The sequence below is a fragment of the Tenrec ecaudatus genome, chromosome 16 (assembly GCF_050624435.1).
Source record: "Tenrec ecaudatus isolate mTenEca1 chromosome 16, mTenEca1.hap1, whole genome shotgun sequence".
Classification (NCBI taxonomy): Eukaryota; Metazoa; Chordata; class Mammalia; order Afrosoricida; family Tenrecidae; genus Tenrec; species Tenrec ecaudatus.
Genome location: NC_134545.1, coordinates 44095725 through 44108776, shown reverse-complemented (window position 1 = coordinate 44108776; position 13052 = coordinate 44095725). Strand labels below are relative to the sequence as shown.

Sequence of the window (13052 nt, the reverse complement as noted above, 5' to 3'; positions counted from 1 at the left end):
TCTGTGACTCCACAAACACACTCTCATTGCCATCTAGTCTATGCCAACTCATAGTGACCCCACAGGGCAGGGGGAAATACCCCTGTGAGTTTCCCAGACTTATAACTGTCTACTTCTTTTTCTCACGGATTAGCTGGTGGTTTTGAACTGCCGACCTTGCAGATCACAACCCACGTTTAACCACTAAGCCACTAGGGCTCCTTTCTACAAACATTTGTCACCTTTATTTCCCCTTAACCCAGAAAACTCATCAGATCTCACATAAATTTCTCCTCCTGCATCCCATTGTGGTTTGGAAACTCTTCCCAGGCAGTTGTAGTGCTGGCTTTATAGCCTGTCCTTCAGGGCTTATTTTCCTTCGTTGCTTGTGTTTAGTATCTTAACACTGTTTTATTTTGGCTTTGTATATTTTGGCCATTTTTAGGTGGGTAGATAAACCTGGTTCCTTTTGAAATCAGTGATTCTCAACCTTCCTAATGCTGAGACCCTTTAATAGAGTTCCTCATGTTGTGAAGACCCTCCAACCATAAAATTGTTTTCATTGCTACATCATAACTGTCATTTTGCTACTGTTATGAATTGGGCAACCCCTGAGAAAGGGTCGTTCAACTCCCTCAAAGGGGTCGTGACCCACAGGTTAAGAACCGCTGCTCTAAATCCATATTGAACAGAATCAGAAATTTCTTTAACTGATTAATTATTGGTTAAAGCTGAAAGTGTTCTTATATATTTATCAACCTAATTTCTTCTCTTTTTTTCTAATTTCATTTTATTGATTAATATGAAGCTTGTAACTATAATTTTTTGTTCAAAGCCTGCTGTTCCCTATAATTATCATGACACAACATAAAAATAAAATTTACTTCAAAGCCTCTTATCTTTTTATATACTTCTTTAATGCAGATTTTCACAGTATTAGGCAAATAACTTCTTAATGTGGGCCTCCAATTATATGGCATGTTATTAAGTGACGTGTTCTGAACTGATGAAGCAGCAATTGAGTCAGATTTACAGGGCATTGCCCCAGCAGGCTCAAAGAAGTCCAGGATGCTTCCATATATGATAACTCATGTTTTCTAGCAGGTTAAGAAGTCAGCATCACGGTCTGACTTTTGTTAGCCTGGTTGAAGATATAAAGAACTGATTAAGACAAATATTTTAACATGAAAGAGAATGATTTTGAACAGTGTAGGAAATGAAACTGATGAAGAATAATGCTACAAGGATGGGAGGGACTTGGAACCCCTGATGGTAAGCTGTTAAAGAGAAAAGTTAGAAGACTTGAAATAAAGTGACAGAAAAAATATATTTTGTTTAAGAAGAGCACTTTTAAAAAGTTGCTGTTATAACTGCTGTAGTTTTTAGTAGATGTCAAGGATGAAGTAATTTAATCAAAGCATACCTCAGGAAAAGATATGTACATATAGTGGGTGAAATGAAACCATTTGGCTATGTATGTTATCTGAAACAGAATAAAATCATGTTTTTAATGACATTTTATACCTAATATAAATGATGTACAGGAATGTGTATACATTTTATAAAAATTGAATTTACCTTAAAGCCTTTTATCTTTTAATAAATAATAGTAATTTGGTCTTTGTATGTTTTCTGTAGCTCTGTTGTATATAAGAATTAGGTAGCCTTTTAAAAAATGCAGACTACATGTGGATAGAGGTAATGTTGATTTTCTAAGACCAAAGATTTATTGTGGGTTGATAATATTAAAGGTTGTGTCTTTTTGGAGTGATGGGCTATAATATAATCCTTTTATAAACTAGTGCTACTGTTTAGTAACAGAAATAAATGAAGAATAATGTACTAGCGTTTACATGACATTCATTTGTAGAGGAATTATAAATCTCCATGCGAAGAGTTTATGTGGATAAATGAAGAATGCAGACTAATGCTTTTATTTTCTGCAACATAAAGAAGCATAGATTTTTTCATAGCCACAAATACATATTATAGAAAAGAGATAAGCACAAAATCAGTAGAGACATACTATCAGGGAAGGGCATTCACATTCATTTGTTTTGAAAACGTGTGTGCCTGTGCGCGTGCGCGCGCTTTTTAAAGTTAACTTCTTTTTTCACAAAGTGTGAGCATACCCATATAACTGATGCTCAGATTAAGAAAGAGGATATTTGAATTGGTACTGTTTCATTTTATTCAAGCTAGGTAGTAGGCATATGGGTATTTGTTGTATTGTTCTTTTTTATTTTAACACTTGCCTAAGGTGTTCTTTAAAAATCACATGAAATCTGGGAGATGGGCAAGGGGGAGGCGGTTGAGGGGAGACGCCGGGGAGTGTAAGATAAGATATAATAATTATTTACAAACTATCAAGGGACAAGGGGTGGGATCGGGGAGGGAGGGGGATGGGGGGGGGGAAAGGGAAACCGAGCTGATTCCAGGAACCCAAGTGGAAGGTGAATTATGAGAGTGACGAGTGCAACGAATGTATAAGGGTGCTTTGCTCAATTGATGTATGTACAGATTGTGATAAGAGCCTTATGAGCCCCAATAAAAAGATTTAAAAAAAAATAAGCTCAGGAAAGGAATAGAGAAACAATGTTCATGAAGGTTTTAGTTTATTTACTCAGAATATCACATTATTCCTGTAGTAACTTTGGGATGCTGATGTCATTTCTTCCAACTCAGTTTTCCAAGGCCACATGTTTAAGAAGTGGCAGGAAATAATATTTAAATAAATAATTACAATATTCCTTATGCTAAAAAAAAAATCACATGAAATCTGAAAGATGTTAGAAAGCCCATACCTTAGAAGCTGAGAAAGTAGTATAAGGAAGGTGGGGGTTTTCCATGTAGACCTTTTTATCTTTTATTTACCTGGTATACTTTTGTAAACCTGAGTCAGAGTCAAGTAACTGAAAGTTCTAAAATGGAAAAAGAACATAGTAAAAACAATTATTTTGAAAGAGCACATTATTGTCCTTATAGCTGCATTGTAAAGTTTGGGAACTCAAATATATGGTCACATTGAAATGACAGTTTTCTTAAGTTTTTATCACTAAAGTCCCAGTGAAAGTTTAAGAATAAATGTCTTTAGTTCTAATAGAATGCTCTAGGTATTGAAATAATTCAGCTATTAAGATTCAAATTTTATCTAATTTTGAAGGCTTTGTTTCTTTACAGATTATTATATGTATAATAGGTAGAAATATGCTTGGATTAAAGGGTTTTCTGGAATTAGATATTTGCCATTGTGGTATTTTTGTGGGAGAGAAATTTTTCTGTAAACATGAGTAGAACTTTGATTTTTGGTAGTGGGCTTATAATCTTTGTATCTCATTCAATTGAAATGTGATTTTTCTCAATTGTTCTCAATAATAGATGATTTCTAATAAAGTTATGACTGATGTTTTCCTATAAATATGTTTGGCCATTATCATTTTTCTTTTAATTCAGGTAATATATGTATGCGTGTATATATATATATATATACATTGATTATTATTAAAAATCACCCATACTGATTATTTTTGTTTCTCTCACTCTTTTTTAAAAATCATTTTATTAGGGGCTTATACAACTCTTCTCACAATCCATACATCCATCAGTTGTGTAAAGCACATCTGTACCTTCATTGCCCTCATCATTCTCAAAACATTTGCTCTCCACTGGCATCAGATCCTCATTTTTTCCCCCGTCCTCCCTGTTACCCCCTCCCTCATGAGCCCTTGATAATTTATAAATTATTATTTTGTCATATCTTGCCCTGTCCAGTGTCTCCCTTTACCCACTTTTCTATTGTCCGTCCCTCAGGGAGGAGGTTATATGTAGATCCATGTAATTGGTTCCCTCTTTCCGACCCACTCTCCCCCTACTCTCCCAGTATCGCCACTCACACCACTGGTCCTCAAGGGATCATTCACCTGGGATTCCCTGTGTTTCCAGTTCCTATCTGTGCCAGTGTACATCCTGTGATCTAGCCAGACTTGCAAGGTAGAATTTGGATCATGATAGTGGGTGGGGGAGGAAGCATTTAGGAACTAGAGGAGAGTTGTATTTTTCATTGTTACTACATTGCACCCTGTCTGGCTCGTCTCCTCCCCGAGACTCCTCTGCAAGGGGATCTCCAGTGGCCGACAAATGGGCTTTGGGTCTCCACACTGCACTCCTCCCCTCATTCACTGTGGTAAGATTTTTTGTTCTGATGATACCTTATACCTGATACCTTCGACACCTCATGATCACACAGGCTGGTGTGTTCTTCCATGTGGGCTTTGTTGCTTCTGAACTAAATGGTCGCTTGTTTACCCTCAAGCTTTGAAGACCCCAGACGCTATATCTTTTGATAGCCGGGCACCATCGGCTTTCTTTACCACATTTGCTTATTCACCCACATTGTGTTTAGCAGTTGTGTCGGGAAGGTGAGCATCATAGAATGCCAATTTAATAGAAGAACGTATTCTTGCATTGAGGGAGTACTTGGGTGGAGGCCCAATGCCCTTTCGCCACCTTAATGCTAAACCTATAAATATAGGCACATAGATCTATTTCCCCATCCTCATATATAAATATATTTGCATATGTACATGTCTTTATCTAGACCTCTATAAGTGCCCTTTGCCTCCCAGCACTTTCCTCTATTTCCCTTGACTTTCTTCCTGTCCCACTATCATGCTCAGTCCCCACCTGGGTTTCAGTGATTCCTCTTGGTTACATTATCCTTGATCACATTCTACCAGGCCTCCCACACCCACCTCACCACCAATTTGGATCACTTGTTGTTCCCTTGTCCCTGGGTGTGTTAACACCACTTTCCCCCAACCCCACCCTATCCCTTGTCCCCCGGAACGTCGGTCCCATTGTTTTCTCCTCCAGATTGTTCATCCAGCCTATCTTGTAACAAGGCAGAGCAAAACCAAGCAACAATATAGAACAAAACAACAACAAACCACTGACAAAGAACAAAAAAAACAACAAGAAAGGAAAACTTGTAGTTAGTTCAAGGATTGTTTGTTGGCCTTTAGGAGTGTTTTCCAGTCCAGGCTGTTGGGGTCCCACACCCTGGTCCCAAAGTCCACCTTCAGCATTCCCTGGGGACTTGCCGCCTTTCCTTTGCGGTTCCGCTGCACTCCCCCAGTCTCTCACACTCTTTTTTTTTCTCTCACACTTTTAGAAAGCATTAGGATAGCATAATCAGTTACTGTTTCTGATACTTTTTTTTTGGTATGTGTGTATTTGACTTTTAAAGGAATTGTTAAGATGTAATACAGTTTTTTTGTTTTTTCTGTTTTCCATTGGCAGACTGTAGAAAAGAAAATGGCAGGCCCTAATCATCTGTGCATTCGCCGCTGGACTACCAAGCATGTTGCTGTTTGGCTGAAAGATGAAGGCTTTTTTGAATATGTGGACATCTTATGCAACAAGCATCGACTAGATGGAATCACATTATTAACATTGACTGAATATGATCTCCGGTCTCCTCCTCTGGAAATCAAAGTCTTAGGGGACATTAAAAGGTTAATGCTCTCAGTTCGCAAATTGCAGAAAATACATGTTGATGTTTTAGAAGAGATGGGGTACAATACCGACAGTCCCATGAGTTCCATGACCACTTTTGTCAACGCTCTTCAGAGTTCAGACTGGCTTTGTAATGGTGATCCTTCACATGACTCTGATGGACCCATCTCTGACTTAAATTCTGATCAATATCAGTACATGAATGGTAAAAACAAACATTCTGTTCGAAGACTGGACCCAGAGTACTGGAAGACCATATTGAGTTGTATATATGTTTTCATAGTATTTGGATTTACATCCTTCATTATGGTTATAGTCCATGAACGAGTTCCAGACATGCAAACCTATCCACCACTTCCAGATATATTCTTGGACAGGTAAGTGTTGTTCCTGATTAATATGTTTATAGAAAGTTGCTGTAACAGTGTTAATAATATAATTGTGATAAAACTATGTTGTTCATTATTGCTATTGATTTATACACACACCCCCTTTTGCTTTAACTGGTGGTTATAAAGCTGTACTTTCAAATAGCCCCCCTCTCCATTAAATTAGGCTGAAGCCTAGGTGAACAGGAAAGACCACCACTTTTTTATTTTTCAATAGGTATTGCTACTTAGGCACTGCTGATATTTAAATGCCACTGGTGTACTTGTTTGTTTTCTTTAAATAATGAAAAAGGTCCATTTCAGAAAATATGAGGTTTACCGTGTAATCAAATTAATTAGAGTTATCACAATATAAACTGACTTAACTATTTTTAAAAATTGAATATTGAATACCTATGAAACTAGTACATAATATATAAAATTATAACAGAACAAATATGCAGGGCTATTACTTTTTATATTTAAGTTTTTTTCTCCTTGAAGATTTATAGTACTTGTTTATTTTTTAAAATAATTTTATTAGAGAAAAAAAATAATTTTATTGGGGGTTCTTACAGGTATAACAATTCATAAACAATTGTATCAAGCACACTTGTACATATATTGCCATAGTAATTTTCAAAATTTTATTTTTCTACTTGAGGCGTTTTTATCAGCTCCTCTTTCCCCCCCTCTCCCCTTCCACCCTCGTGAACCCTTGATAAATTATATTATCATTATTACCATTATTTTTATTTTTAATATCTTCCACTGTCCACTGTATCCCTTCACCCACATTTTTGTTTTTCATCCCAAGGGGTGGGGGTGGGGGCTGGGTTGTACATCCATCATTGCTATCAGTTTCTCGCCCTATCCTTATGCAATCTCTACTCTTATTACTGTTTCTGAGGGGTTCATCTATCCTGGATTCCATGTGTTGAAAGCTCTTATTTGTACCAATGTGCCTCCTCTGGTCTAACAGGATTTGTGAGGTAGAACTGGGGTCATGATAGTGGGCAGGTGGGAGCATTAAAGAACCAGAAGAATGTTGTGTATTTTATTGGTGCTATACTGTACCTTTTCTGAATCGTCACTTCCATGTGACCTCTTTGAGGAGATACCCAATTGTCTACAGATGTGCTTTGGGTCTCCAATCTGACCCTTCTCCTTCACATCGATATAACTGCTTTTTTCTGCTCTTCTGATACCTAATCCCATCAACACCTCGTGATCACACAGGCTGGTATGCTTCTTCCATGTGGACTTTGTTGCTTCCCTGCTAGATGGTTGCTTGTTTAGCTTTGCAAGCCTTTGAGGCACCAGGCGCTATATCTTTTAATAGCCAGGCACCATCAGCATTCTTCACCACATTTTTTATGCACCCATTTTGTCTGCAGCAATCATTTCTGGAAAGTGATTATCACACAGTGCCAAGATATTAGAACAAAGTGTTCTTGTGTTGAAGGAAGACTAAGTAGAGGCCCAAAGCCCATCTGCTATTACATTTTTATTTTTATAAAAATTCTTGTCCCTTCTGAAAGGGTTTCATAGCAAGAACCTTTAAACAAATTAATTAAATTCCAGAATAACACTGGCCAGAATAGCATACTCTTCATGTTTAGCGCCCTCTTAATTCTCCACTAAAACTTTAGGGAAGAAGTTTATCTGTTTTAATAATGTAACCTCTCAGGATGAGGCAGATAAAAGAGAAATAAAAACACATTTGGAATTTTGAAAACAGATGAGTGGTAAGAAAAAAATTCCAAACCAAACACACTAGTATCAAGTTGGTTTCGACTCATAACAACCCTGTTAGTACAAAATAAAACTCCTTTAGGTTTCTGAGACTGTAGTCTTTATGGGAGCAGGCAGCCTCATGTTTCTCTTGTGGGGAGTTGTTGGTAGGTTTGAATTCCCGGCCTTGTGAATAACAGCCCAATACTCATCCACTGTGCCACCAAGGTGCCTTGAGTGATAACTAGAAGACCTAAAATGACCTAACTATAAACAGCAACAAAAAAAGAGAGCAAAGTGTATTTATGTTGCTGATTTCTTAAAGTTATGCACAGTGGGGGGTGTGTGTGAGTGTACTGCTGTTGTTGAGAAAGTGTACTGCTGCAGGCGTGATAATAGTAAAGAGATTTGAACACAAGCTATTTAAGAAGTTGTTAGGGCCTTTGTATCCTCACTTATTGTATACCACTCTCCCAACTACAAAAGTGAAGAAGAAAACTTCTGGGGCTCTGGGGATAATGTACTGTAGGCAGAGGTACATCAGGTGCAACATTCTGATGAGAAATGGGGGAAAGCAGCTGGAGAAAAGGTCAGAGGCCGGATTGTGTAGGAATTGTAGGGATGTTAGCTTTCATTCTGAATAAAAAGGGAAGTCATTGGAAATATACTCACGCCTTACTTACCAACATGGTTAGGTTCCAAGGACCAGGTTGTTGTGTGGAAATTGGAAATCACTAAAATGTGACCAAATATAACCAAATGTTCCAGGAATCCTTCCAGGGACAGCCTTGTGAGCTTCTCCCTGTTCTGCAGTGCACCCAATGTGTCTCTTCCCTATGACTTCCTCGTGTCATTTGAAACAACAGATAGAGCTGAGCAGGTTACATTCCCAGCCTGCAGGAGATTCACCCGACCCTGACTCACAGGGAGAGTTTGCTCTCCATCAAACATCCAGACTGCTGAAGTTGGCCGCAGTGACCCCCAGCATCCAAAGAATGGGTCTCTTGATCTATTGTGAAGTGATGGCTATGTGTCCACTCTGTGCATTCTCAAAGGCTAAAGGCCAAATTTTTGGCAAGAACTTGGCGTATTCATTCAGCATATCCTTTTTCCTTCTTTTTGTCCTCTCACGTTTATTCATATTCAAGACTGGGAAAAGAATAGGATTTGGAGGGATCAAAACTTGCACCTCAGCAGAGGAACAGTGTGAGGTTTAGGAGAAAGAGAGAAATCAAGGATGATTCCAAAACTTTTCATCTGAATGTATGAAAGGATAAAGTCGTCATTTGTAGAGAAGAGAGGCTGCAAGGAGTTCTCTTTAAGGGCTTGGTTTTGTATGTGTTGAGTTTTGTTTTTTTTAATATATTTGCAAGAGACATAAAATAAGAGATGAAAATATGAGTTCAGAGAGACCGGGAATGAAATTTGAGAGTTGTCGGCATAAATTAGGTCTCGTAAGGATTGAGTCTCCGAGTTCTCTAACTAATTTAGCAATGAGAGACATAGGGAGGAAACAGCAAAGAAGATGACTGAGAGGGACAGAGCAGAGACAAAGTGATATACTGGGAATAAAAATTTTAAAGCCTTTTTAAAAGATAGGAATAATAACTGTTAGGCTAAGAGGTCAAGTAAGAGGAGACAACCTTAGATTTAGCAGCATGTTACTTATGGATAACCAGATGAGTGAATAAATGTAAAAGCCTGATTAACAGAGGTTCATTAGAGAATGTGAGGTTTGCTGCAAATTACTGGAAGGTATATCTTCACCAATATAAAATGACTTACATTTAAGGTTGTTTATAACATCTGCAATAATTAGTATTGAAAATGATCTAAATATTCATCTAGGAATAGTTGAGTTTACTGTGGTATATCTACATAGTGGATTCACATTTATTTAACCATAAAAATAATGAGGATGATTTTTATGAACTGATATGAAGTCATTTTCAGGAAAACCAACAATGAGTATCTTGAACATCCAGATCATGGTTTCTAAATACTATTCCTCACTAAAGAGACCAGACCAAGCTCCTTGAAGTAATTGGTGGTGTTAATTCTAGGGCAAGGAAAGTACAAAATTAGTCTGAGGCAAACCTTGTGCCACAAAGAAAGGAAGTACACAATATCAGTGGAAATGTTAAAAAAGCATTAAAAACAAACAAACCAAAACTTCCGTGGAATTGATTCTGACACATAGCAAACCTATTCTGGGCTTCTGATACTGCAAAAGTTTATGGGAGCAGGTAGCTTCAACTTTCTCTTGAGGAGCAACTGCTGACCCTTTTTTATTAAATCATTTTATTGGGGCTCACACAACTCTTGTCACAGTCCATACATACATCCATTGTGTCAAGCACATTTGTACATTTGTTGCCATCATTATTCTCAAAACATTTGCTTTCTGCTTGAGCCCGGTATCAGCTCCTCATTTTCCCCCCTCCCTACCCACTCCCACTCCCTCATGAATCCTTGATAATTTATAAATTATTATTTTGTCATATCTTACATTGCCCGATGTCCCCCTTCACCCACTTTTCTGTTGTCCATCCCCCAGGGAGGAGGTTATATGTAGATCCTTGTAATCGATTCCCTCTTTCCAACTCACCCTCCCTCCACCCTCCTGGTACCGACACTCTCAGCACTGGCCCTGAAGGGATCATCTGTCCTGGATTCCCTGTTTCCAGTTGCTATCTGTAGCAGTGTACATCCTCTGGTCTAGCCAGATTTGTAAGATACAACTGGGATCATGATAGTGGGGAGTGGAGGAAGCATTTAGGAACTAGAGGAAACTTGTATGTTTCATCATGCCACACTGCACCTTGACTGGCTCATCTCCTCTCCTCAGCCCTTCTGTAAGGGGATGTCATGTTACCTACAGATGGGTCTTGGGTCCCCACTCTGCATTCCCCCTCATTCACTATGATTTGATTTTTTGTTCTCTGATGCCTGATACCTGATCCCTTCGACACCTTGTGATCACACAGGCTGGTGTGCTTCTTCCATGTGGGCTTTGTTGCTTCTGAGCTAGATGGCCACTTGTTTACCTTCAAGCCTTTAAGACCCCAGATGCTATATCTTTTTTAAAAATCATTTTATTAGGGGCTCATACAATTCTTATCACAATTCATATATACATCAGTTGTGTAAAGCACATTTGTAGCATTCTTTGCCCTCATCATTCTCAAGACATTTGCTCTCCACTTAAGCCCTAGAAATACTAAGGACATGCGACAGAACATCAAGGGGAGCAGAGCAATGAAATCCTCACAGAATACAAAAATAGACGGGCCAGGGCATGGCACCCCATCAGAAAACACTCCCAAAGGTCAACAAGCAGACCTTAAGCTACTTATAGGCTTTTGTGCTTTTTATTGTTTTTTGTTGTTGTTGCCGTTTGTTGTTTTCTTTTGTTGCTTTGTTTTGCTCTGTCTTCCTGCAATGCATATTATTTCTTCATGTCTATCTAGATAAGATAGGTGGGGTAAACAATCTGGAGGAGAAAACAATGGGACCAATGCTTCCAGAGGGCATGGGAGAGGGGCAGGCAGAGAAAAGGAAGTGGTATTAACAAACCCAGAGATGTGATCTAAAATCAATGGCAAGGAGTGTGTAGGAGGCCTGATAGGGTTTGATCAAGGGCAATGTAACCAAGAGGAATTACTGAAACCCAAATGAAGGCTGAGAATAATAATGGGACAAGAGGAAAGTAAAATAAAATAGAGGAATGAACTAGGAGGCAAAAGGCATTTGTAGAGGTCTAAATACAGGCGTGTACATACATAAATATATTTATATATGATGATGGGGAAATAGATCTATGTGCATATATTGATAAGTTTAGTATTAAGATAGCAGATGGATGTTGGGCCTCCACTCAAGTACTCCCTCAATGCAAGAAAACTTTGTTGTATTATCCTGGCATTCCATGATGCTCACCTTTTCGACACAATCGCTGAAGACAATGTGGGTGCATAAACAAATGTGAAGAAAGCTGATGGTGCTTGGCTATCAAAAGATACAGTGTCTGGGGTCTTAAAGGCTTGAAGATAACAAGTAGCCATCTAGCTGAGTGAAGCAACAAAGCCCACATAGAACAAGCACACCAGCCTGTGTGATCACAGGTGTTAGTAGGATCAGGTATTAGGCATCAAAGACCCAGAACAAAAAATCCTATCATTGTGAATGAGGGGGAGTCTGGAGTGGAAACCCAAAGCCTATGTATAACAGTTGGATATCCCCTTACAGAATGGTCATGGGGAGGAGATGAGCCAGTCAGGGTGCAGTATAGCACCGATGAAACATACAACTTTCCTCTAGTTCTTTAATCCTTCCCTTCCCCACCCCCACCCCTACTATCATGACTGCAAATCTACCTTACAAATCTGGCTAGATCAGAGCATTTACACGGGTACAGATAACAGCTGGAAACACAGGGAATCCAGGACAGGTAAATCCCTCAGGACCAATATTGAGAGTAGCCATACCAGGAGGGCAAGGGGGAGATAGGGACCAATCACAATGATCTATCTATAACTCCCTCCCAGGGTGACCAACAACAGAAAAGTGGGTGAAGGGAGACATTGGTCAGTGTAAGACATGAAAAAATAATAATTATAAATTATCAAGGGTTCATGAGGGAAGGAAGGTTGGGAGAGAGAGGGAAAAGGAGAAGTTGATACCAAGGACTCAAGTAGAAAGAAAATGTTTTGAAAATGATGATGGCAACAAATGTACAAATGTGCTTGACACAATGGATAGATGTATGAATTGGGAAAAGAGTTGTATGAACCCCCAATAAAACGATTTAAAAGAAAGGAAAAAAAAGATACAGGAAAATTTCCCTTAGTATCAATCTCCATGCTCAATGTAAGCAGCTCAATAAATTAAGAAATTAATCTGTACAAATCTAAATAACTTACTGACTGCAGCTAGCATTTAGACTATATCCATAAAAATCATATCAACAGTCCCTTATATTCTATGCCATTGGATAAATTATTGATGTATCAGTGCAATTATACCCCAGGGAGTCAGGGTTTTTAAAATTTTTTTATACTTTCTTTTGTTTGGGGTGAGGGGTTGTTTGTTTTTGTTGGCTTTTGTTTTTGTCATAATATGACTGCCAAAGTAAATTAGTGTAGTTCATAACCTGGGGACTAACAAGTGGATTCTGGGTTCCCACTTAATTCTAGCCCTAATCTAAGAACAGTTAGTTCCCATAACGTAACCCTGCTGTATACTTAACTTCATGAAGAGATCACGGAATTTAAGTGTGGTGAAGAAAGCAGATGGTGCCTAGCTATCAATTGGAGTAGTGTCTGGAGTTTTAAAGGTGTGCATTCAAATGGGCAACCATCTAAGTCCACATCAAAGAAGCATACCACCCTATGGCATCCAAAGATGACAAAACCAAAATCTAAATGCTGAAGAGAAAAGTATCAGAGCTTATGCTGC

At 38.5% G+C, this 13052-nt stretch overlaps 1 protein-coding gene across 1 annotated transcript in view; it reads left to right on the top strand.

Annotated features, from left to right (window-relative positions):
- Window positions 1-13052, top strand: part of SAMD8 (sterile alpha motif domain containing 8) — an 86739-nt gene that overhangs the window by 52020 nt on the left and 21667 nt on the right. Inside the window, exon 2 of the mRNA XM_075533879.1 lies at window positions 5278-5870. Coding sequence (XP_075389994.1) covers window positions 5278-5870 — 593 coding nt within the window. The remainder of the gene's footprint in view (window positions 1-5277; window positions 5871-13052) is intronic.